Genomic DNA, 26,980 nt, shown 5'->3' on the forward strand with positions numbered 1-26,980 from the left:
TGTTCATCTTATTCTTTTCATGCCTTTACTGGCTAGCCATACAGAGGAGTACTTTGATGCATGCGATGGAGCATTGTCCTGCATGAAAATCATGGTCTTGAAAGATGCAGATTTCTTTCTGTACCACTGCTTGAAGAAAGTGTCTTCTAAAAACTGGCAGTAGGTTTGAGAGTTGATTTTGAGTCCACCTTCAACCTGAAAAGGTCCAACTAGTTTATCTTTAATAATACCTGCCCTTGTACCCCATTTCCACCTTTCTGGCATCTGAGTCGAAGTGGAGCTCTATACCCATTACTGATCCAACCATGGGCCCATCCATCTGATCCATCAAGAGCCATTCTCATCTCATCAGTCCATAAAAACGAACTGTGAAATGGACTGTGAAAAATCTGCCTTCAGATATTTCTTGGCCCAGTCTTGCCGCTTCAACTTATGCGATGGTTGGGTTTCAGTCTTCCTTACCTTGGCCATGTCTCTGAGACTGAACACCTTGTATTTCTGGGCACTCCAGGTAGGTTGCAGTTCTGGAATATGATAGCACTGGATATTCCTGGTAGCTTCACTTTGGATTCTTCTCAAATCTTTGGCAGTTAATGTGCATCTCTATTTCTCAACACATTTCTTGTGACCCTGTTGATTATTTGCAACAAAACCTTTGATGGTTCTGTGATCGTGTCCCAATATCTTAGCAATTTCAAGTGTGCTGCATCCCTCTAAAAGACTTTTTACAATGTTTGACTTTTCAGAGTCAGTTAAATCTCTTTTTTGGCCCATTTTGCCTGAGGAAAAGAAGCTGCCTAATAATTATGCACACCTTGATAATAGAGTGTTGTTCTCCTTAGGGCACACCCACCCTCATTACCCAAATATACATCACCTGATAAGTTTATATTTAAGCATTCAAGTTTATACAGCTTGGAGGTGGAAAATATGGATGAAAATGACGATATGGTCAAAATACTCATTTGCCTAATAATTGTGCACACAGTGTAGTTTTATGTAGGATTTTCCTTCGCCTTTTGTTTGAAGGAGAGCCTGAATTAGGAATCTACATGCATATTCTAGATTTGCAGATCATTAAACTGGTCCTTAGGAGTTTGAAGATATTGTGTTCCACCGTATATGGTTGGTAATGAAAAGTTTTCAAGTAATAAATCAGTTATACCCAGAATAATCTCTAAATGAATTTATAATTAATGTCAGCTAACCAACTCTGGTAGCCATGTATCAAAGTCTTCCATTATAAAGGTCAATATGCTGCAACTAAAATGAATTTTCTAGTGGATATACAAATAGATTTTCATACATAGATGTTTAGTCCCCCGTTTTGGTGAAATGTATGTAGTTGTTGTTAGATTCTATACTATTGCTAAGCTAACTATACAGTTATCTATTGCTAAGATAACTGTATAGTTATGCCCTTGTAGCCTCCAGGGGTGTATCAAACCTTGAATGTTTAAATGTAGTATCTACAGTTGCCAAAAAAGGAATAACTTGTTCAGTTTTTTTAGTCAAGCATAAACTGATGCCACAATAAAAATGTTTTCAGGAAATGTTTAGATTTTTTTTCTCTTGGAATTTTTTTTATTCAAAAAATCAAGTATACAGGTAGTTCTCAACTTATAGCCATTTGTTTACTGACCGTTCAAAGTTACAAAGGCTCTGAAAAAAGTGACCTAGACTGTTTTTCACACTTACAATCACATCCCCATGGTCACATGATCAAAATTTGGACACTTGGCAGTTGTCATGCATTTATGTGATTGCAGATTCCTGGGGTCATATGATTATCTTTTGCAACTTTTTGACAAGCAAAGTCAATGGGGAAGCCAGATTCAATTAACAACCGTGTACTAACTTAAGAACTGCAGTGCTTAGCAATAGAAACTTTGGGCTCTATTGTGGTTGTAAATTGAGGACTACTTGTAACACATTTTACTATTTACTGATGATAAGCATTTTACCTCTTCTATTTCTACAGTCCATTATTGTATAGAGGAATATATTGACATGTTTATAGAAGTACTGTAGCATACTACATATTGAAACCAAGATGCCCCTGCTTTTTTTTTTTCTTTTTTGTGTTAACACATATTTTATATGTGCAGCTTTGCCATGATTTCTATGATCAGGGCTTTAAGGGGACTTGTTATCTTCATTGCACCTGTATCTTATAATTTCAGTAATGTAGAATGAATGTATTGAAATCTAATTATTTTATCTTAATGTTTATAGAACAACCGCGAAACATTATTTGTTATAAATTCATCTGTCATAAAAATTAGTTTGCTTGTCTATTGTACTAGCCTTTCATTAATAATTTGTAGGAAAATATTCCTATAGTAAATTGTTAGATCACTTTATTAACACTATCATTCTCAGCATATCTGAAAGAAAGCCTTATTCGGATTTAGTTAGCATGTCAAAAATTGAGCTACGTTGTATTTAATTTTAGCAGATTAAGTTTTCGTGCAGATTGTTTGCAAGATGTTTGTAGAAATGTAAAGGAAATTTAACCGCGCTTCATGTTTGTCAAATTATTGGCATAGGTTGTTCATATAAAAAAATAAATATAAATGTTTCTACTAATGATAATTAATTTATTAAATCAATTTTTTAAATGGTTGTTCTAGAATGAGAACTGTTTTTGATAAGCTCAAGGATTTAACTTAATAAATCATTTCATAATCTTATTCTAGTATACTGATACTTTTTCCATCTTAAAAATATGCATTTTATTTAAATGTAGCATATTCAATTTAGAATATAGCAAAACATTTCCTTATTCATTTGCTTCCTAATAAAAACAGTTTTACCACTGAAGTGCTTTTCTTGTCTCCACATTTCTATTTACAAAGAAAATGTTATATTGCTACTTAACTAGATATAACATACACCTTCAATTTCCAGTAGAGTAATAATAGCCTAATTATTGTCAGTAGATTCACTGTTTATTTGTTTCAAGTATGTGTCCTAACAGTTAACAGTTTCTTTAAAATGATTTAAGACTAGACATATTTTATTTCTACTATTTTTGGATATAATAAACGTACCATTATAAATCAAGAACAGCTTTTTTAATTAGTTAATACAGTAAATAACGACTACATAATTGTAATAGTAGTTGGGGACGAGAATATACTTTTATCAAGAAATCTTTAGAATTTCCAGAAATAATCACAATCCTAATAAATATATATGAAGTGCCAAAGAATCCAGACATAGTGATTTCTGACCCACTGGCATTTTTTTCTCAAAAAGCTTTGAATATTGTGTGGGTTCAATGATAATTATAAAATATCTTTTAGTACAGATTTGTCTCCTTCCTAACATTACAGTTTTTTACGTACTGGGTGGGGGACTACATGGTTGGGCATAGGTTACAATACAAATAATGATGATGATTTTAGAAAAAAAATTCTCCTTTTTAATGCTGTGGAAGCACGGCATTAAAAGGAGGTCATTTTAATCTCTATCAAAGTACTGAGGAGAAATGAGCAACATTTGAAAGAATTAATTTTTAAAAACAATATTGATTTCAAATTAATTGGGTTTCACTTAAGTACCTTTTATATGACTAAAAATTAAAAGGAATATCAATATATTTGTAAACAAAAGCATATTAAACATTGTGCATGTTGATACATAAAATATGAATCATAGTTATTTAGAATTAAACTGAACAAACTATAAAAACATCAGCTATAATTTGTGGATTTAATCCTACTGCAATTTCTGATTCTTTTCCCTCACTTCCCAATTTATAATAGTTGAAGAAAATGTATTCAGATGTTTAATAGCAGTGACTTACTGCAAAATATAACTATATGGTTTTGGTTCTCACTGTAAATTTGTGATAAAGATACAGCAGTGTTTTGGGGTGAGTATTAGCACAAATCTTAATTGAGGACATCTTAAGTCTGGCATGTCAAACTGCCGGCCCGCGCCCAGATGCGTCATGCCGAAACCGCACCCACCCCATTGCCGGCAATGGGGAAAGAGTTGTGATACGGGTTTGACACACCTTTCTTAAGTAATTCAATTTCCTCTTGTTAAGGGCAAGTTATACATGGATATGTAAACTGAACCCATTTTGAACAGAATCAGAAATCATTCTGCAGTGCTAATTGATCTCTTTCATTTCTAGTCCTTTTGGTCTGTACTTTTGAGATACAATAAGTGGAATTACGTAACTCAGGTTTATATTGAATATGTTGAACACAGACCTATTGAATCAGTCTCAGAATCTAATTCACTTATATTCATAGATTATATTTTCCTGATTGACTATTGTAATGATCTGCAAAACTTAACAGTCTCCTTGGTATATAGTGCATGCTTAATAATGGCTAAATTTCCTTAAAAGTTTGGTCAAAATAAAAGGGTGATGTTTTGTTTTGTGAAGGACACAATAAAGGACATTGTTTAAGTTCTATAAATGAAATATTTTGGTTGTCACTGGCTAGCTACATGATTCTTGAATATTTGAGGTTTGTCTCCAAGAATATTTATGGAATTTTCCCCCCAAAAGGCATACGGCCTTAAGACTTACACATTCTATTAGTTTCATTATTGTGGAAAGGTATTTTTCCTATAACTATGGCAAATCCATTTTAAATACAATACTAGTTAATCAAATGATTGTTGCCACATCTGATGAGGTATTTTCTAAATTATATATTTGAGAGAAGTTCGGAGAATGTTGTATTGATAGGATTAAAAACCAAATTGTTGGAAGTTTCATGTTTCATTAAAATAGCCACTAAATTTGTCTTCCTTAAAAAGTAGACTTGCTGCAACTTTGCAGTTCACTATGATAATACATTAGGATTTCCACTTTAGAGCTTGTTAATTCTTTCTTTAAAATGTTAGAATATCCTTTTCTCTTCATTCTTTGAGACAAAGGAGGCTGTTCTCACTTTCAGTATTTAGTACCTTTTCTTTTTTTAAAAAAAAAAGTAGATTTGGAAGAATTTTATAGCTGTAATTCTGGTGAGGATTCTGTAATCTTGTTTGTGTCTTCTTTGTGTAGGGAACTGTTAAATACCCCTACCATTCAGCAAAGCGGGCAAAATTATCAATAAGGCTGCTTTCATAGAAAAGATGTGATTATTTTCTTGCTAGTAATGGAAGAATCATTCTTTTGTTTAAGCGTTGAGTTTCTGCCCAGATTTAGTAGGGAAGGATTTAGTTTTTTTTCTCCATTAGACATTTAAATAATTACATATTCTACAGCAGCTCAACACTGAAGCTTCATCTTTATCATCGTCCCATTCTCTTGATAGAAAAACAGTTGTAAATGCTTAGAGAGCCACCATCTTTCACTAAAACAACATCTGTTTCTAACTTCAGCTTTTTATTTTCTATCTTTCATTTTCTTTTTTCTTTTTTTGTTGATAAATCTCCCAGACAACAACAGTTCTGTAGAGAGTTTAAATATGAAGGAATGGCAGGACGGGCTAAGGGCACTTCTACCGAACATTAACATCAACTTTGGTGGACTGCCCAATGCTACTTCCCCCTCCAACGCCAACCACAGTGTACCAACGTCCAACACTGCCACAACCGACAGCCTGAATTGGGACAGCCCTGGGAGCTGGATGGACCCCGCAATCATCACAGGTAACAATTTCTCGCTCATTCAGCTCCATTGACAATTATCAAGTGCATATTTGGCACAAATTAATCAATACATCTTTTTTGAAAAAAAAAAATGCGGTGGTCTCTTCCAGCTTCCATCTACCAACTTTCAAGAGGCCCAGAAATCTTAGAACAAATGAACATTAATACCCCACAATCTTTTCTTTTGCATGCCTAGCATCTTTCTTAGCATATTTGCGGTTTCTGTCAGTTCCCACATCAACTGATGGCATGCAATTCTGTGCAGTATAATTCCTGTGCTACTGAATTTTAACTGGATTATTTTTTTCATTAAAAAGGGACATACTCCACTGTTTATAAAGCTCTCTTTATAAGGCTGTTTTCCTTATAATGGTTAATTAAGATTTGGAAAGGTAGAAAGGGAGGTAATCGTATATCATTATGGAAGAATGTCTGGGCAAGTGTGAAAAATCATCTTAAGGGACAAATGTTCTCCAGGAAAACTCAGCTTCAGTTGTGTTTGAAAAATTGTATTCATAATCATTTCATTTCTGCAAGCTAATAATTGTTTTTTCTGATCTTGCTACTGGTTAAATTACACTGTCCTACTTCATATGTGTAGTTTATGCTTACTTTGAATAACCTATGTCTCCTGTGTTTCTCTTCTTCCTAGGTATCCCAGCCTCCACTGGAAACAGTTTAGACTCTCTTCAAGACGACAATCCACCACATTGGCTAAAGTCTCTTCAGGCTCTCACAGAGATGGATGGCCCCAGTGCTGCCCCAACACAGACCCCCCACAATAACCCCTTCAGCACACAAATTCCATTGCACAGAGCCAATTGGAACCCATATTCCCCTCCTTCAAACCCTGCCAGTTTCCACTCTCCTCCCCCAGGCTTTCAGACAGCTTTCAGACCCCCCAGTAAACCCCCCACAGATTTACTACAGAGCTCAGCGTTGGATCGTCATTAGGAAAAGTACAAAAACATTAGAAATGCAGGAATTGCTCCTCCCAGACTTCCTGTACTCACCTATGGCCCCTCTTTCATAATTTTCTTTCTGAAGAATCTGGTTCCTGATCAAAAATCTTTCCCAACCAGCTTCCAAATGCAATGCAATCACAGGGTCATAACTAATTTTTTTTCTTAAGTTTTGCTGAATCGGTGTTTGAAATACACTGTTTAAAAACTATTTCTTTAAACACACTAAGAGAGAAAAATCAAAGTGCATAATATTTTCATGAAACCTTTGCACATAATTATTTTAGCCTAGCAGAAAAATGTCATGTTGACAATAGAGGAAAATAATACAAAATTCAGAATCCAGTGCAGAGATACATTGAGGAAAAGCAGTGGCCTAACTTTCATGTTGCATTCTGTGAGTTGATTATATAGGGAAATACTTTTTTTCTTTTTTCTCTTGAAGGGGTGGGAAAGTTTTGGCATAAAGTAGGTGAAAGACAATTTGCCTGTAGAAATAACTGACATGTTGGTAAGAAATGATTTAACGGGGAATTTTTAAAAGTTTTGGCTTTAGATTTCAAATAAATATAATGTTTTAAAAATATCACAGATTTAATACCTAGCATATACATAATATAAGCAGCTGAAACACAAGTGATATTCACTTCAATCTTTCTGTCTTCTTGTCAGTCTCTTTTTTTTAATCACCTGATTAAGACACTCTGAGATAGCACTGCATTGGGGCCACAAGATCATCATCAGGAGCGCAACCTTTGACGACCTCTGCCTGCAGCTTTTACCTAACCTTGTAGTTTCTGGACGTTTGTGCAGTATTGAAAGACAGGGAAGAAAAGAAACATAAAATTAAACGTGGTTATAACCTGACGCTAAAACTAAAAACAAGGAAATGTACCTCTTTCTTCAGAATTAAAACTAAAATCTTAAATAAAACAGAAAACTTGATGACACCTTTTTGTGAATTCTCTTTTTTTTTTCTGTTTTAGGTATATATCAATTTCTGTGATAAAGTTTCCAAAAGATTCTTAAGGCTGTGTACTCCCCATAGAGCATTTGATGTCCTTACCTTAACACCATTATTTATATTTATGTCATGTCTCATTTTTATTTTCTCAAATGTTATGCCTCCCTCCCTGACAATTCTTTCTCCGCTGCTTTTAAAGTCAAGAATTTTTAATTTAAACAGACCAAACTGTCTTACTAGATTATAACTGGTATTTTGTAGACTATTCCTAATAGTCATACCTTATTGGAAGTTGTAGCTTCATTTTAAACATCATGATTTAACTTAATATATTTAAAGATCATAAACCTTGGCAACTTTAAGAGGGGTGGACTTCAACTCCCAGAATTCCCGTGCTGACTGGAGAATTCTGAGAGTTGAAATCCACCCCTCTTAAATTGGCCAAGATTGAGAAATACTGTACTACCTTAATTAGACTTCATATTTTAGAAATTAAAATGGCTTGGTGAATTAAAAAACATTTTATCCAAGGAGGGAGTTTCGCAAGCTGAAAAGTGCATTTATTAACTTCATACAAATACAGAACACAGAAATACAAAAAAGTAAGAAATTGGCATTTCCTTCAGAGAACAAATACTGGTATTTGCCTTTTCCCCCCTTCTGCATATCAGTATGTACTATAGGAGATAATCAAGAAGTTTGAATCGTAAAGGCTTGGCTCAGATATATTTTTAGTCTGATAACATCTGTGCAATATCATCCTAGGAACAAGCTGTATCTGAACTATCTTATCTTTCCAGCTTCATGTACTTCATGCAGTCTACTTTTAACAAAGCTATCAATTTCTGAAACTAGTTGTCTGTGACATCTGAATCAGCAAATGCTGATTTTAAAGAATCCATCAGAATATAAAGTTGGGAGCATAGCAAGAGGTTGGAAGCTATTGTTAACTGGTCGTTAACTAGAAATTTTGGAAAATTTTTCAGTCCTTCCTCCATGAAGTTGTTAGTGGGAATTTTTGGTTCTGGTATGCCATTACTCTTTACCAAATGAAGAAGTACTAGGATAGAACGGAATTACTAATTACTAGTACTAGGACTATATGGAAACATAATTTCTTCCTAGGCTGGATTAGGCTTCCTAGGCTAAATAAACCATGGTTCAAATCACTTGAAGATCTTCCCACATATGCAGTTATACAATAGCAAATTATTGATTTGTTTTTGAAACTTAATAAAATTTGGAAGTACATAGAGTATTGGCCATACAGGTAGTTCTTGACTTACAACAGTTTGTTTAGTAACCATTTGAAGTTATAACAGCACTGAAAAAAGTGATTTATGACCATTTTTCACATGACTCTTTCAGCCTTCCTTTGTTCGGGTAATCAAAATTCAGACGTTTGGCAACTGACTCATATTTATGAGAGTTGCACTGTCCTGGAGCCATGTGATCACCTTTTGCAATCTTCTGACAAGCAAAGTCAATGGGGAAGCCAGATTCACTTAACAGTTTCGTTAATAACTTAACAACTGCTGTGATTCACTTAACTGTGGCAAGAAAGGTCAAAACTTACTTAACTGTCTCACTTAGCAACAGAAATTTTATGCTAAATTATGGTCATACATTGAGGATTACCTGTATATTCTGTATCAAAGAGTATTCAATAAAAAACCTTCAGGGTGCAAGCTATTATTGTGCACAATAAAAATTTAGACTGGCCCAACGAAGAGGCGATTTACTATTTTGTGGCACTGCAGGAAACCTAACCAAATGTACAGTACAATTTTATAAGTTTCATGTTGATGCATTTACTGCACAGAGTCTAAATAGCTTATGTTGGTGCACTTAGGCTTCTAAGTATCAAAACCTGTGCGTTAGTGACATTGCTTCTTTTAAACCTACAGGGTGTCACCCATCTTCATTTGTAATATTCCATAAATTGTTGACATTGTTCTTTGGGTTGGAAAGGGCAATTGATTGCTATTTTTTCATAATTAAATAACTAGATGCTGACTCCTTTATAGCCTTCTTATAAAAAATTAAGTAGGAACTCTGATAGCCAGGATAGATGGGGACCTATGTATAACTCAAACACTTCTACTTTGTGTCTTATTGTTGAGGTCTCATCCTCTGTTGCAATTTGAGCTTTTTTTCAAGGCTTTTGTTGGGTTGACGTGTCCTCATTAAAGAATATTGGATATCCCAGTAAAGTTACCCTCTATCAAAGTTGCATATTTCCCCCCCCCCCCAAATTGAAGGTTCTTGGTGACCACCTGGACTAGCTCCTTCAGTTTTCTTCTTGGCAAGATTTTTGGAAATGGTTTGCCATTGCCTCGCCTAAGGCTGAGAAAGAGTGACTGGCCTAAGGTGACCAGCTGGGTTTATGCCTAAGAACTCAACAATTCTATTCAAGAGTGAATAATAACCAACAGTTTTCTGGTGGGGTCAGATATATTTCTTTTTGGAATGAAATCTGATTGATTAGACTGCATAATTTCCCCATAATTAAATTGAAAAGTTTGACTAGTAGTTTAGTATATTATTTATAATAAATATTATGGAGGGAGATATGTCTGTAAGAAGATAATGCTAATGAATTGTTGTGTGATTTAGGAATTAAAGGTATTTTAGAATTGCACTAGCAATGAGAAGAAAATTACCTTAACAAAAATTCTCATTTAATAAAATTTTTAAATGCCTTGTAGAACCTACATGTTAGAACCTGGGAATTTTCTACTTTCAATATTTTTTTAAAAAAAACCTAAACTTCTAATTGTAAAAATGAGTTCAAGTTCTCAGCACCAGAAAATTTAGGTTATCTAATATTTTTTTTCTGTCATGAGGTTTTTAGAAGTTTTAGTTTGCAAACTAGAGTTGCCTTCAGTAAACTGAATGGCACACAAGCTTGATAAATAAACTTTTAAATAATTTTTTTAGTATTTGTGATGATGTGACAGTATCATTTATTGCTTTTATATAGCACTTTCCTTTACCTTTTGGAAGCTTATTTGCCAATCATCTTGAGTTTTTATTGACAAATACATAATATTTTTGATTTAAATATAAAAAATGAGCTAATAATTCGGACAGTTTCTAAATATTAAGCCTTTTCCTTTTCTTAATGCTTAGAATATATATATTAATTAAGTTTGAATTTTATCCATATATTTTTTAAATTCTGAAGATAATTCCTGAAGATACATTTTTGGTGTAGTGGTTAGGACACCAGGCTGGAAAGTGGGAGACCATGAGTTCTAGTCTCACTTTAGCCATGAAAGCCAGCTGGGTGACTTTAGGCCAATCATTTTTTCAGCCCAACTCACCTCATGGGTGGTTATGGGGAAAATAATAGGAGGAAGGTGTGTTGTATATATTTGCTGCCTTGAATTATTTGTAAAAATAATGCAGGCAGGATACAAATAAGTAATACATTCATTATTTATGTTGATTTCTTTTTTATTCTGCTCATTTACATTATATTTTCACCTCTTACCTATTGGATTATCTCTATTTGGATTAATTTATTCAAAAAATATTTAAGGCACAAACATAATCTATCCTCAAATGTGATTGGTATCTCTTTGAATACTATGTAAAGCCCTTTGTGAGTGGATGCATTGTGCTCTAAATTCGCTACATTTGTGCAGTTATATCAAACCTTTAGATGCTAAAAGTTGTCTTCTATTTTTCTTGATTATTTGTTCTATCAGCTGTTGCACCTGCATTAATATTTAATTAATTCGTAGAACCAAATTCTCCTTGCCAAATTTATTTAAGGGTTTCATGAGTTTTTGTATAAACTTGATTGATTCTGACTTGATAGGTAGGTAAATAGAGCCTAAGTTATAATTTTAGTATCAAATTTCCCTTTAACAAAAAACAATCTTCCCTGTATGTTTTTGAATCTTTTCTACATAAGGTCTATATTAGCATAAAATGAGTTGGTTATTCTTGTTGACTTGGTTCTAAAATCTTTAATTTTTTTTGATGTATATATTTTCTGTAACATATAGATTGAAGGATCTTAAGTATCAATTGATTCTAGTCCTTTAATTGAATCACTTAGCCTCCAACATTTAAAGAACCTATCCTTGTCTTGCTTACTATTCTTATATCACTGAAACCTTTGCTATCTTACTAAGTAATACTTATATAATTAAATTTGTGAGGTTATTATGAATTTTCACACTAATTATCCTTTTTGCTCTCATACCGTTTTCCCCCACACATCCCCAGTTCTCTTCTTTATTTACTCCCCCCACCCTCACCTTCTCAGCCTGTTATTAGATCTAGCTCAGTGTTTCTCAACCTTTACAATTTTAAGGCATGTGGACTTCAACTCCCAGAATTCCACAGCCAGCAATTGTCAAGGTTGAGAAACACTGATCTAGCTAGTCTAATTTAGGGGATTGTTGAACATCATCTCCTCCCTTTCCAGCTAGCCTTGTCTTTACATCAACTTTTAAACAAAGTTTGCCATTCTCCGTGTTTTCTCTTTCTTCCTAACTAATAGGAAACAATATCAAACATGTAAACTATAACCAGCAGCTATTTTATGAGTCCATATGCAAAGATGGTCAATTTTTATAGAGTTATAAGAGTTTCTTAAACATTAAAGATTATTCTGTATTCTCTATGAAGGCATATGAAAACTGTTCATTTCTGGAATTTATACATAATATCTATTTTTGAGGGTTCAAGTATTAAGTTGAAAAGAAATCCTTATTTATATCTTCTTCCTTTTTTTAATCATTATTCTATCAGAGATTTCAAGCTTGTGGTAAGATTAATGTCTTGAAAAACTAACCCTTTATCTCTACCAATTTATCTCTTAAATCCACAAACTTTCTGTGGATTTTTCTTTCACATGATCGTTTAAAATTTTATTAATATATTTCTTGGTTTTTGGATTTTGTTGAATTTAGGAGCAAATCTTCAAAACTGGAAATTTGTATTAGTAACTTTTTTAGATAAGTTAGCTATTTGCTGTGTTTTCCCTAATTCTTCTAATTCTGAAATTATTTATCCTGTCCCAGTCCTCTGGCTCAGCAAAATACATTTTAACATCAGTAATATATTTATGAACTTTTCCAATATCAAGCTCATTTTCACAGCAACTTCACATGCTTTTTCTTACAGTCTGGGTGATTTCTGAAACTTGAGAAGACAAGTGCCTAGTTGTGTATTAACTTGTTCAAACATACCTGCCATTCCCATTCAGTTTAAAGTAATTGATTTATCCAGTTCCTCTATTAGACGGGTGTCAAATTCGCCATGTCACATGACGTGTCACGATGTATCATGACTTTTTTTCACATTGCCGGAGTTGGGGTGGGTACAGCCTCTGCATGATGCAATTGGCTGACGGGCCAGCAGTTTGACACCCCTGCTCTATTAGTTCTTTAGTTACTTAAGTAGATTTCCTGTTGAGACAATCTCTGGGTTTTTTAAGGGTAGCATTCAGGTTTTGCATCTTCCAAAGAGGCAATTGCCTTCACCATCTTTTCACTGAGTGAATTGTTGCCTCAGCCATCTAGACTCATCCATGTATGCCTTAGTTCCTCTGCCATGTTGGGAATTTTTCTTGGGCATTTTGCTATTGTTAGCCTTTCAATTAATCAAATCTTAAGTCAATAATAAACAGCAATAATGGACAAGAAAAGTGGGTGGGGAAGAGAAAATGGAGCTCGATACAGTAGCATCTCTAATATCTAACTGCTCCTCTGAGATTGGTCTCTAGTTATGAATTTACTCTTTAACCAGATTGCTGTACCTCAGTCTGTACCTACTTATAATATGGGGTAATATGGAACAGTTAAAAGAATTAATAATATACTGAACCTTTGTTTGATGAAAAGGCAAAGAAAACATTTTACTCATATGCTCATTTCCTATGTCTCATAGACATAAAGTCAATGCCGGACCATTTGTTAGAAGTAGTAATTGCAATATATTTGTACACAGTGGTAGATCATTCCTATGACCATTCATATTATTTCCAGGAATTAGTTTTAATAATATTTGTGCCAACTTTTTCTATGTGTAAAATAATTAAGTCTAAGTAATTTTTTTGATGCATATATCTTATGCAAACTGAAATAATATTCATTAGGAATTGGTAACTATGCATTATCCTTTAATATTAATTCACCTCTTTGCATTTCCTGAGCTTATATGCCAAGAGGTTTTCTATTTTACATTATCCATAATTGATCTGGCCAATGGTAGAGTATGACTAGAGTTTCAATACTTCCTGAAATGTAGTTTTTTAAATGAGAAATGTGAACTAAGAGCAAGGACATACAAATGCAAGCACTGGAGAAAAAACTACAAGGCCACATAACAGGGAAAAAAGCGCTTTCAAAAAATGTATATTGTAAACCTACAAAAAATAAACATTAGAAAAATGAACACCAGAAGGTGGATTTTTATAGAATTTTACTAAGATGAATTGATTAGAAAAATAAGAAACAAAGAATAAAGAAAATGTTCTAAAAACTCTACAAATTGAAAAAGGCCTTCTAAGTTCATACTGGTATGCTAAAGGATACCAGTGGACAGACAGTAAATGATAACAAAAAGGGAGAGAGCTTATTGAAATTTTGTACAATAGAAATACCAAATTCAAAGATAACTTGGAAGATATTCCCTATTTAATCTTTAATACTAGAAGATGAAGGTGAAGTTAGATGAGTGCTCTGGTCGTTACCAATTAACAATTCTGCAAGAATTGTTGGAATATCTATATAAGTATGAAAACAACAAAAAAAATCAGTAAAGATTCTAAGCAAATTATACTAAGAAACGTGGAGAATGACATAATGCCCAACAGATTGGAAGAGGTCAATCTACATATTAATTCCCAAAAAGGAGTCTTAACAGAATGTGCAAACTATTGCACAAGGTCCTTAATTTTACATGCTAGAAAAATAATGGTTAGGATTATCCAATGTATCATTGGGAAATGCCAGCAAGGAAAGACAGATGCCAGATGTTCAAACTGGCTTTAGAATAGGAGCAAGAGGTGTTATTGCTGATGCATGCTGGGTAAGTGAGAAAACCAAAGTTTAGCAGAAAAAAGTCAATGTGGTTCATTAGTTGTTTCAAATTATCGAGCTATGGAATGTGCAAAAGAAAAAGGAGAATTCCAAAACATCTCATTTTCTTCATGCGGAAGCTATACAGAAGACAGGAAGTCACATAGATGGAACGTCGCAAAACTGACCTGCAAAGGAGTGAGCCAAGATTGCATATTATCCCCTTATTTATCCAACCTATATATTTAATATACTGTATATTGAGTGAAATGGAAGATGAGTAAAATTTTAAAACTGGAAGAAGAAAAATCAACAATTACATTATATTGACAATAGTAACCTGAGAGCTAAAAAATGCAAATCATTTGAAAGCTCTAGTAAAGCCAAGTCAAGAATAGTAGTAAAAAATGGGACTAAGGTTAATTATAAATAAGACCAAACTAATGAAAACAGATACAGCAAGCCAGCCTTGGAATTTACAATGAAGATACAAGTAGTTCTTGACTTATGGCCACAACTGAGCCCCAAATTTCCATTGCTAAGCAAGGCAATTTTAAGTGAGTCATGCTCCATTTTATGATCTTTTTTGCCATAATTGTTAAGTGAATCATTGCAGTTATTAAGTGAGTTATGCAACCATTAAGTGGATCTCAATTCCCTCATTGACATTGCTTGTCGGAAGCTAACAGGGAAGTTACAAATGGTAATCATGTGACCCTGGGATACCGCAACTGTCACAAATACATGCCAGTTGCCAAGTGACGGAATTTTGATCACTTGGCAATGGGGATGCTACATCAGTCATAAGTGTGAAAAATTTCTTTTTTCAGTGCTTATAACTGTGAATGGACACTAAATGAATGATTATAAGTTGAGGACTACCTGTGCCAAAGGGGTGAATAGCTTCTGCTTTTTAAGATCAACCATTACTATTTATCCAAAGAGACTCTTTGGTCTTTGTTGTAGTTGTAGTTTCCTCTCTATCATTGGACGTATTTAGTTCGCCTTGCCTCCACTGGAAGTTGAGGTTTTGGAACTTTAATGTTCGAGGGGGCTCTTGAGAATACTCTGGATAGTCAGGTAAACAAACAAGCCAGTTGGGTGACTCAGTCCTAGGAAGAAAGCAGTGGCAAATCACTTCTGAAAGTCTTGCCAAAATAAGGGCAGGGACTCACCGAGCAGTCACCATGAGTCAAGACTGAGGCACCAAAATAAAAATAAAAATGCAAAGTCCCAGTTCCACTGATAACCCATACAGGTAATCCTCAACCTATGACCACAATTGAGCCCAAAATTTCTGTTGCTAAGTGAGACAGTTGTTGAGTGAGTTTTGCCCCATTTTACAATCTTTCTTGCCATATTTGTAAAGTGAATCACTGCAGTTTTTAAAGTTCAGAACATGGTTGTTCAGTGAATCTGGCTTCCCCATTGACTTTGCTTCTCAAAAATCACAAAAGGTGATCATCACATGACCCTGGGACACTGCAACCGTCATAAATATGAGTCAGTTGCCAAGTGTCTGAGTTTTGATCACGTGTTCCTGGAGATGCTGCAATGGTTGTACGTGTGAAAAATGGTCATAAGTCACTTTTTTCAGTGCTATTGTAACTTCAAACGGTCACTAAATGAATAGTTGTAAATCAAGGACTACTTGTAATGCTAGGAAAGATGAAAGAAAGAGGAAAAGAGAATAGCCAATAGCAATTGTAAATGTGGAAGTGCCCTAATATCTATCCAGTGCAGCATCTAATAGCCAACAGGCAAATAGATTCCCTAGAGGTCCATAAGCACAGTCCATAGTCCAAATTTTGTTTTAGGAGTCCTTTTTTAAATCCTCTATATTAATTCCCAATGACAAAGAAGGAAAATGAAGAACCAAATTACCAGTCAACAACAACTTGATGGCACATATTCAGAGATAGTAAAAAGATTTTTAAACAGTTTCAATTATGAAACACAACCTATACTTGAAAAATCAATATTTTCTCCTTTGCCCTTCTTTTGTTTGGAGTTGTATATCTACATTTTTTAAAAAAAATGTTTGAATTCAATGCATTTTAAAAAGAAGAAGAATTTATTATTATCTCCCTAATTTATTGGTTAAGATTGTAATATCATACCAAGAAATGTTTTATGAAAGATATTAGTACATCAGGAACTGGGTATTAGATTAGATTCAGTTAAAAAAAAACTGTACCTAGAAAAAAATAATATAAGGATTGTTGATTTTTATCCTAGACAGATGATCCTGCTTCGCCAGTTAAGGTTCTTTCTTATTTAAAGGAGGTCTAATAATTATTGTATTGTGCATTAACAATACATACAGTTCCTGTAATTAATATTAAGACATCATGTGGCTCTTTATAGATTTTAGTTTTATATTGATTATTTCTATATTATTAGTAATTTTATTCTTCCAGAAATTTTTCATAGTTTGTAAGCATACAGTATGTAGTTTCATATGGAGGGACTGTAAAATTTTATAGTTTTAATGTTACATATGCTGGTCAATGACCAACTTAAAATCATATGAAATGAACAAAATGAATATGTGAGGTTCTCTACTCTTTTGACACAAATGTAGACATTCTCTCTGCTCTATTTGTGTGCTTGTTTTCAAACTCTTTCACAGTAGAGATGATTTGAATTGCCCATACCAAATCTTAACTTGCACTGAATGTACCTCAATTTGTTCTGTTTTGCTACAATTTTAATCTCTAATGTTTTCTTGATTTCCATAGTTGACAGTCATAATTGGAGAAAAGTGCTATTAGTTTATTGTCCCTATTACAGAGGCAGTGCAGCTCCCACAATGCCACCAAATGACATCCATAGAACACCCAGGATAGGTCCAGGACTCCCCTAGATTTTTGCTTCAGTTGTTAAGTCAACTTCCTTAAGGACAGAGCCATACCTGTACTGTTTGTGTTTTATAATATTTTATTTTTAATGAAATAACCAGTTTGGTCTAATGATTAAGGCACCAGGCTAGAAATAAACAGACCCTGAATCAAATCCTGTCTTAGCTATGAAAGCCGGCTGTGTGACCTTGGACCAGTTACTCTTTCTCAATCCAACTCATCTCATAGAATTATTGTGGGGAGAATAGGAGGAGGAAGGTGTGTTGGCTATATTCTCCACCTTGAGTTATTTGTAAAAATAATAAAAGCAGGATAAAATAAATGAATAATATGTAATGCAACATATAACAACTTGCAAAAACATTTTTAAATCACAAAATTATTGTGGGAATATTTGGGGTTTTAAATGTATGTCTTGTTATGACTATAATTATCATATTAAAAGGTGAGCTCATTATTTTTTGTACTGGTATAATGGTTCCTATAATTCCAAAAGTTCTTAAATCTTTTAAATCTTCCATGACAAAAGGGTAGATTTTGGAAAGATTTAGCTACGTAGATGGTTGATTGGTTGGTTATTTATATGACACCCATTTCATTGATAAGGGAACATGTGGATATGGAGGCATAAACATAAAGTCAAATAGCTAGTGTCTGCAAAACATTGTTTTTCACTCTACAAAATCTCTTTCTGCAAGTTCTCTTGGAGATTGAACATTTACCTTGTTCTAAATAAAATATGCTATAACTGAAGGATAATTGAAACATGGATTATGTGCTGTAAAGTACAGTCACCTAACCTATTTGCAACCGTATTCATCATGTTGTTTGGACATTTAAGGGCAATCCTATCAGTGAAAAAAAATGTATGTACAGGTAATCCTCACTTAACAGTCACTTAATATCTATTTAAATTTATGATGGATCCTCCCAAAAGTTACTTACAAACCATTCTCAAAATTGTGACTCAAAATTCTGTGCTTAATTATGTTGTTACTTGAGGACTACTGCATTGTAGGTTATTTCTTGATTATCCATACACACTACCAGTAGTCTTTGACTTACAACCACAGTTGGGAGAGAAATGTCAATCACTAAGCAATGAGGTTATTAGGTGTGTTATGTTCTATTTTATGAATTTTTTCCATGATTGTTGCCTCATTGACTTTGCTCATCAGAAGCCCCCCGTGAAAGTTGCGCATTACCTCAGGATTTGGCTGAGACTCATTGACCTGAGAGGGATGGCCAATGGTGGAAAAGGGCAAAAGAACATGGACAAGGAACTTTGTACATTTAATATATGGCAGGGCTGGTTTAAGAATGAATTTTCTATAGTGCAATCATCATACTGCAAATCAGATGCCCTTCTTTACTAATTCTGCATTTTCTTCCATAAACTGCTGTAAATATCTAAAATACCTATACAAAAATGTAAAAATTATATATTTTGTATGTACCCATACAAAATGTAAAAATTATAAAGGAAAAAATGATAGTCTGAAGTAGCCTGGCTTCTTAAATAGATCTAGTTAGGGAAATCTATGGCAGACAATTATATTACATTGCAACCTGCTCTTTAGTTTATGCCATTATAATTTTTCTTTTTCATTCCACATGTCCATTAATGATCATTTTTCACTTTATCATTTTGCCTGAATAATTTAGACATGCATACTGTTTCATAATGCAAAATTGGATTAATAAAGACATTATCTGAATTATTTTTTTTTCTAGCCATCATTGCCATAAGAAATCAGTTCTTTCATATATGTCGGAATATTTCCCATTTGGTTCTTTGACCTGCAGGAGGCAGCATTAGCTAAACAATTTGCTTGATAATTTATGAAGGATGTGATAGATAACCTGACAACAAAAATATTTAAAATGGAAAAAAAATCATTGTAAGATATACTGAATATTACAACTAAAGGGAAACAAAAATCAAAACAATAAGTCATTTGACTTATTTGATATGTATTGGTGAGCAAATGATGGAAGTGCAAAAAAAGCCAGATTTTTCTGCACATTAGATTCAAAGCAAATGATAGCATGTGTCTCACCATATCTGATATAAAAAAACCTCTCACAACTGGACTTTGGAAAAGAGAACATCAGAAAATCTCAGGACAAGTAAACTAGACTGGGATGTCCCAAAACGTCCTAAGGAAACAACTTCTAAATGAACAATGCAACACTGTGGAGACAAGATTGATTCAAAGGAGTCTTTACTAATGTTGGAGCAAGCAAAATAAAGCAGATTTCACACAAAAGTTTTTCTACCCAAGATTTTAAGCTGTCATTTCAACTAATGGGAAATCTTTGTAAACATTTCTTTATTAGTGTTAAAACAGATAGTGAAGATATAATACATTTTAATAAATTTCACATTATGTGTAAGTCTTCATTGAAAAATACATGCATATGAGAAAATTCATTGTATATTTGTCAATTTAGAAGATGTATACCATAAAGTGAACAGATTAGATTCTGGAATTCTTGCACACAGGTATAGAATGATACATCATGGAAACCAAAATGTGTGAAATGCTTAGTTTAGTCAGTTTAATACTGATCAGAAAGCAAGGCAAAGATGTGCAATGCTCCCTTCATTGTTTATTAAATTTATGAATAAATGTACAGTGAATGCTATAATAATGGTAAAAGTGCACTGGTTAGGGATGGAAACTAGAAATACTTTTGTGTGCTGTTTATGCTATGTCATTTGGCTAAAACCCCAAATTATCAGCATCTGACAGCCCTTCAAAGTAGGCCAGTTCAGGAAAAACTCCATAAGGACTGATTGAATTCTGTTTTATTGTTGTAGGATATCACAAAAGAATCATGAAAGCTTGCCAAAGTTCCCTTTTGTCCCTTCTTATAGTAAACAGAGTCAAGGCAGAGTTATCTTTCTGCTTCATCTCTTGTTCCTGCCCAGGACTAAGCTGACATTTAGTTAACATTTTTGCATTCTTTCATGAATGTTATTTTTATACTCCTCTTGCACAGTGAATGCTAGATAGATTGTATGATGCAATGAGCAGTATGGTTCTGAAAATTAATGCACTGAAATCAAGATAAAGGAATTCCTTGATTTAACAGAGCTCAGTTTAGAAATCTTCAAGGCAGTAGGCAAAGTCCATACATCTTTTGGGCATGTATCCCGATTGCCATTTTTTGACTTTCAGAGCTCCCTGTGACTAAAATTATATTTTAAAAAATGGGCACTATGTTTTCTGACTAGTTTGATGCAGGAAATTCTTCAAAATGTAATTTAAATCTTAAAAGAGACTTAACTAATACTGGTATAACTGGTTGCCTGAATTTTGCAACCCTCCCATAAAAGAAGTTTCCTCATTGTGTCTTCCCTTGGAATATAATAAAGAAAATTGATAATGAGAGGCATTGCAAACCATTGGAGAAATAATGGAAAATAAAAGCCATTTATTTCCCATCAACTATAAGGAAGAATGTCAAAGTCATAAATTTCAGTAACATTATATGTAACTTAAGAGATATGCTTCTGTGACACCCTATCATTATAAATTTAATTTAAGCAAACTTACTTCCTCCAACCAAGTTCCATTTTAAAGTAAAGAAAGAAAACCTAAGCCTGTAAAGATTTTAAAAGCTTCTTAGCAGAAAAGGAAAAACTTTGAATTTTCTTTTTCATGCCATTTATCCTTCTAATGCTTCCATTATAGTGATGACAAGACAAATATCTGGAATATCAAAAGTCTAAGGAATTATATGAGATGAAATAAGAAAATATTTTTTTATCAGTAGCAAATTATTTTTTATTTTTTTATTTATTCATTGCAGTGGAAATTAAGCATGATTCAGTGATCACAGGACAATTAGCAAATTCCTTCAGAACCCAAGCTCAGCCCTTTGTGTTTGGAAGCCAGATTTAAAATAGTAAGTATGAATTTTGCATCCAAGATAATTGCATTAATTCTTTCCTTTATACTATTCAAGATAAATCCAGCTTCCAACTAAAAGTGTATAGAATTACAGCCTAAAACAGTATCAAAAGGAAATTGTCTGACTTTGAAAATTTAGATTTCATTTCAGCAATTCTTATTAGACAAAACAAATTCCTAATTATTAGGTCAGTGTCTCCCACAATGGTGTCTACTATTATTGTATTAATCTTACTATTCTAATGGATCCAGTCAGGGCTATGGATGGAATTGTGTCATTTAAATTGTGTCTTTTAAAAATGTCATTGCTTTGTTCAAGTCCACTCAATATTTTGTCTCTCAGGCAGCACAATTTAAAGGTGCTCAGAAGAGTAAAAATAATAAGTCTGCCAATAAGAGAGGCAATTTTTCTGCCAAATAATCTTCTGCCAAATGAGAGACACAAATTGTTAAATAAAGTATAAAAAAGGAAACTTATGCATATGCCACTTCACCTGTCCAGAAACTTGCTTTTTTGCTGTTGTTACTGTTGCTGTTCATATAGACTGGGAAATAACTACTTTACAAGGGAATGGTTTGAAGATAAGCCATTTATGATAATCAGAAAACATCAGAAAGAGTGGAGCAGTTTCCATAGGTTATTCAAATGTATATCCACAACATTTGTTTTTTAAAATTGTTTCTGGTATTAAGTTACTGGAAAATAGGAGACATGCTTCTTTCAGTTAAAATCTACAGTGCACAGCCTGGATTGAGATCTATCACATGTTCAGAGGTCACCAGATCACACTATTATAGCTAATATTGAGTGACACATGTTGCTTTTAGATTTAAAAGGCTTTATTTAGTTCAGTGGGAGTGGCTTGGAAATACCAATACTAGAAGAGTTATATAATGTTGTTGTAACAATTTCATGTAAATATTCTTAGAAAGAAAAGGAAAAATGTAACTTGCTTAGGAAAGTGGAATAGCTGTTGAGTATTCTCATTTTAATTTTAATCAGGAAATGTGGTAGCATGACAGTTCATAATTAGTTCAGCATGTTAGCAAAACAGAGAAAACAAAAAGGTCTTACCTAATTAACTGAAACTAGATGAACAGTACTGATTACAATCCCAGGTCGGATCCAGTTCCATGAGTACAGAGCCAAGCATTTTTGTCTAATAAATTTATTTTAATTTAAACATCTCATATCCTTTCTAGAAAGCTCAGATTGCCAGAGTTCATATAATACTATTTATATAGGCAAAATGAAATCACACATGGACAAGAAAAATATATGCTCAGACTTGATGGAAACCAAAGTGTCCACAAATTTCTATTATTGTTTTAGTTTAAGGGAAAAAAATAAGTTGCCAGATATTAGGAAAGGAAACAACAATATAGAAAGAATAAGAGGAGAAGGAAATTTGTGAAAAAGGATATGGTGATCGTTCAGACTTATTCTGCCTGAATTAACACATCATAAACTTGTTAGGAGTGAAGCACAGAAATAAGGAATTAGCAGATATAAGTAAATCATTAAAAAACCTCCCTTTTTACGACCTTAATTTGGGGTAGTCTAGGAGCAACTGGATGGAACTGAGCATTTACTGGCTGGATGCCCTTCCTGATGTCACATGGGGTTCACAGCAGTTATTTTTTCTTTGTACCCTAGGAGAGAAATATCTGCTGCTACCTAGGATTGAACTCTTAACCTTCTAAATATATCAAGAAATCTCAACTGCCTTCATGGCCTGAAAAAAAATAGTGAACTATCCATTAATTTAGAAACTCAGAAGGAAAAAACTCAAGATTAAATCTTGGACCTAGACCAATATACAAGTTTTGACTGTTACAATAATAATAATCTTTATTGATTAGCCCTTGGGCCATATCAAAGTGCAAAGTCCCAGCAACAAATTATTACTAAAGTGATAAAAGCAATTTAAAATGAAATTTGATAAAATACAGTTTAAAATGGAACTAGAGTAAAATACGACTTAAAATGAAATTGGAGTAAAATACTGTTATATACTACAGTTGCTAGATCTTCTCTTATTGTTGGATTAATTGTTCTCTGCAAGAAAATATCTACTCTTGCCGAGGCATTTCCAAGAATATTCTGTGGAATAAACAATTTCACAACAACCTCACACTATGTTTAAGTTTGTTTTGTTTTATCTGTTTATGATTTATAGCATTTTTGCTTTGGTTTTAATTGTTTGCTGACTAGTGTCAGTATATTGTGAAATGGGCAGCTATATAAATAGTATGAATAAATAAGTTGAGAATATGGAGAGGCCAGATTCACTCATAAAGACCAAAGTGGGACAAAAAACCATTACATGCCTGAACATGTTATGCTAACATAGCCTGTATTCATATAATAACAATAGGGATTTTGCAGTAATGCAAAAAGACAAAATAAACATGAGCAAATCCTGGCCTTTCATACTTGCATCCCCACAACACACAAATACAGTGAATATTTCACATCACACATAAATCCCCCCAAATAAAATGATTAAAATCATAGAGAAATCTGATCAAATCTGGCCATCTGAGATTTTTATATTTAACTTTTAAAAATTTACTTTTTTATGTGTTCTGTTTGTTTCTTGAGCCATTGATTAAAATGTTAAGAGTAATTCATGTCTGTGCTGTGGATGTCAATTAAAGAAAAAACTTAATATGTTAAAGGATCCAAGATTCGATTTTTACCATCTATTGTTGAAGATATTGTAGAGCAACAAACCTAGGAAATATCTCTGCATGGGTGTGTGAGAAAATTTTAGATAAACAGGCAATATTGAATGAATAAACCAAGTCCACACATGTGCCAGGCCTTCTGTCATAAACCCCTTTGGAAATGTTTTTTTTTTCTATTTTTAGTGATAGCTCTACTAAATTTCCTTGGACTCAAGGTATGGATGTCGCTGCAGAACATGATACATTCACTCAATAAATTTGTACTGTGAGTCAAAACTTGGATAACCTTAGTGTGAAAATTTCAGGTAAATTTTTGGAGAAGTTATAGGCAAGCATGTTATTAATACCCTAAATCAATTTATTGCAAACCAGGTTTTTAAACTAACTGCTGAATAAATTGTAAGAAGAGGAATTGCCTAAAATTGCAAAATGGCAATATAGTTTAACCTTCTTTTGATGTTACAGTTTTGTCCAGGTATACTTAGTAGTGTCTCAAACTTATGAATTGCTCTCAGCACTGGAATAACAAAAAAATTCAGCATGTGATGAATTAGTCATATCTAATTCAACAAAATATATAAATAATGATTGTTGCTTCCACTTTGCTTTAGTAGAAACTCTGCTTTAACTTTGTGGGGGTCCTCTACCCTTTATCTAATGTAATATTCCACCCCCTGGCATTTTCCAGATCTTTTAAGACTGCATGCTGATTCCGATGAGTAGGCATTCCAGATACTGCCGTTGCTGCATGGCTGGAGAGCACCAAGTTGGGGAGCACTGTTTTCACTGATATCTAAGGAAAGGCATATTTATTTTATTGCAGGGTGGAATGTATATAAATCTACACCAGCTCATTCCAATAATAACAAGATGGAATGTGTAATTATTTAACACTGGTTTAAAATTCTCTCCTTTTTTGTCTCAGTGCCATCCACACCCACATACAGATCACCTGGTTTTGACATCCTGGCAGCTCTTCAATTTATTCATGTGCTCCAGCTCAGCGTTCAGTGACTCTAGGAAGCTATTCAACCTGAAGGAAATCAACTGCTACTGTATCTTGGGGGGAAAGTACAGTTGGACTGAGAAGCTAAGGTACCTCTTCTTAACTTCCTTAAATAGAAAATTAAAGATTAAAAAATACCTAGAAACCAAAAAGCCCTCTGAAAAATAAAGACTTCTTGCTACACAATTGATAATCTAATCGATAAAATGTGAAACAATCAAACAATAATCAATGGTTATTGCAAGTGTGGCCTAAAAAGCAGAGATATAGCTTAGAAACAATATCCATTATGATAATTAAATCTATAGAATTATAGATAAAACCTGAACAATGAAATTAGTTTTATAGTAGGAAAAGTTAGATGGTTTCTGATGCATTACTACAACCAAATGTCAAAATGTTTCTTGAATTCTTTTTTTTTACCATAATGCTAAATACAATCCTTAGTAATACACTCTGATCTACATGGCAGGAAATAATATCTTCAGATATGGTAAGGTGACTTACAGTAATGCTAGATATGTTAAAAAACTAAATTGGTATATAATCAGCATAGATAATAGAGTAGATTTGAATCTAGGAAACTTTCCATCTTATCTATAGAATTATAGAAGAACTTTGTCAATTCTTAAGATTCGTTCTGTATAAGAACTAATATGCAGCATAATTTGGAAGGCACGGACTCTATATTTTGCTTGGTGTACTAAATTTTGGGGCAGTGTCATTATTCTGAAATAATGTTTTGGCATTTGAGATAGAAGATACTTTAACAACTACACTAAGAGGAAAATATATTACAGAACATGAATTAAACTAATTAAAATTGGAAGTATTTTTGAAAATCTGCTACTAGGGAATACTTTACCTTATGCCCATTATACATATTTCTTCCTTTTCATAAGTCACCAAACCAGCAGGAAAAAGCAACTTCACTCAAAATCTTTCACAATGTACTTTGTTGTTAAAAGATATTTCATTTAAAACTTTGTTGTTAAGAGAGTAGCCTATTGCAAAGTGTTTTCTCTTGTGGTGTGTAGAATCTTTACATAATCTATACCCTGCTTTTAGGAATCAAGAAAAGATAGAGAAAAGAACATAGCAACATTTGGGATATACAAAATCACAATGATTATGATTTTGAAACTGAACAAAGAAATGGTTAAGAGGTTTATAAAATTACATAGTGATGATGATCCCAAAGATGTTTTTTCATCAGGCAACTGGACTTTCTTGGTTTTTTTGAAGACGTTTCACTTCTCAACCAAGAAGCTTCTTCAGCTCTGCTGCTGAAGAGCTGAAGAAGCTTCTTGGATGAGAAGCAAAACGTCTTCAAAGAAAAACAAGAAAGTCCAGTTGCCTCGTGAAAAAGCATCTTTGGGATAATTATGACCTAGATGACTGAGAATCTCCATAGACATAGTGATGGTGAGACTTCAGTTTTCTGCTCTCATCACCCTCTTGCTTTCCTAATTTTCCAATCTTATCTTTCACCCAGATTGTTGCCTGCATTTTTGCTAGTTTGATTTACAATCTTCCAACACAGGATTGTTGAGAATTCATAATGGTAAAGTTCAGTAAATTGAAAAACATGGATGAACAACTGTGAATATTCCTCCTCAAAGTATGAAATCTAGAACTAGCAAGTTAAACATCAACTTTACACAAAATTAGTATATGGTTTGAATAACCATATACTAATGAAATAGGTTTATTTTCATCATCTGTGAAATAGGATGTCTTTGTCCTGAATAATAGAAATCATACTCTTATTAAAAGAAACATGTATCTGTTCACAATTCTTCACATATAGACGTGTGATGGCCAACCCTACCTACAAAATACTATCCACATTTCATTATCCATGTTATGTTGTTGATCACTGAAAATAGATGGTTGCAATAAATTGCTAATTCA

The 26,980-nt window shown here is 33.4% G+C and overlaps 2 protein-coding genes across 11 annotated transcripts in view; both read left to right on the forward strand.

The window, feature by feature from the left end:
• CNOT4 (CCR4-NOT transcription complex subunit 4) overlaps positions 1-7,534 on the forward strand; it is a 106,355-nt gene extending 98,821 nt beyond the window's left edge. For 6 of the 9 annotated variants that reach the window (XM_039354105.1, XM_039354110.1, XM_039354109.1 and 3 more), the window contains 2 exons: positions 5,410-5,622; positions 6,275-7,534. In XM_039354105.1, coding sequence (XP_039210039.1) covers positions 5,410-5,622; positions 6,275-6,576 — 515 coding nt within the window. In that variant the 3' untranslated portion in view covers positions 6,577-7,534. The remainder of the gene's footprint in view (positions 1-5,409; positions 5,623-6,274) is intronic. The other 3 variants (XM_039354112.1, XM_039354113.1, XM_039354114.1) reach the window with 1 other exon arrangement.
• A 16,707-nt stretch (positions 7,535-24,241) lies between these two features.
• LOC120312845 (solute carrier family 23 member 1-like) overlaps positions 24,242-26,980 on the forward strand; it is a 44,100-nt gene continuing 41,361 nt past the window's right edge. The window contains exons 1-2 of one of the 2 annotated variants that reach the window (XM_039354115.1): positions 24,242-24,365; positions 24,749-25,155. In XM_039354115.1, coding sequence (XP_039210049.1) covers positions 25,049-25,155 — 107 coding nt within the window. In that variant the 5' untranslated portion in view covers positions 24,242-24,365; positions 24,749-25,048. The remainder of the gene's footprint in view (positions 24,366-24,748; positions 25,156-26,980) is intronic. The other variant, XM_039354116.1, reaches the window with a different exon arrangement.

Source organism: Crotalus tigris, unplaced genomic scaffold (genome assembly GCF_016545835.1).
Source record: "Crotalus tigris isolate CLP2741 ecotype Arizona unplaced genomic scaffold, ASM1654583v1 scf7180000018548.2558034, whole genome shotgun sequence".
NCBI classification, from domain to species: domain Eukaryota; kingdom Metazoa; phylum Chordata; class Lepidosauria; order Squamata; family Viperidae; genus Crotalus; species Crotalus tigris.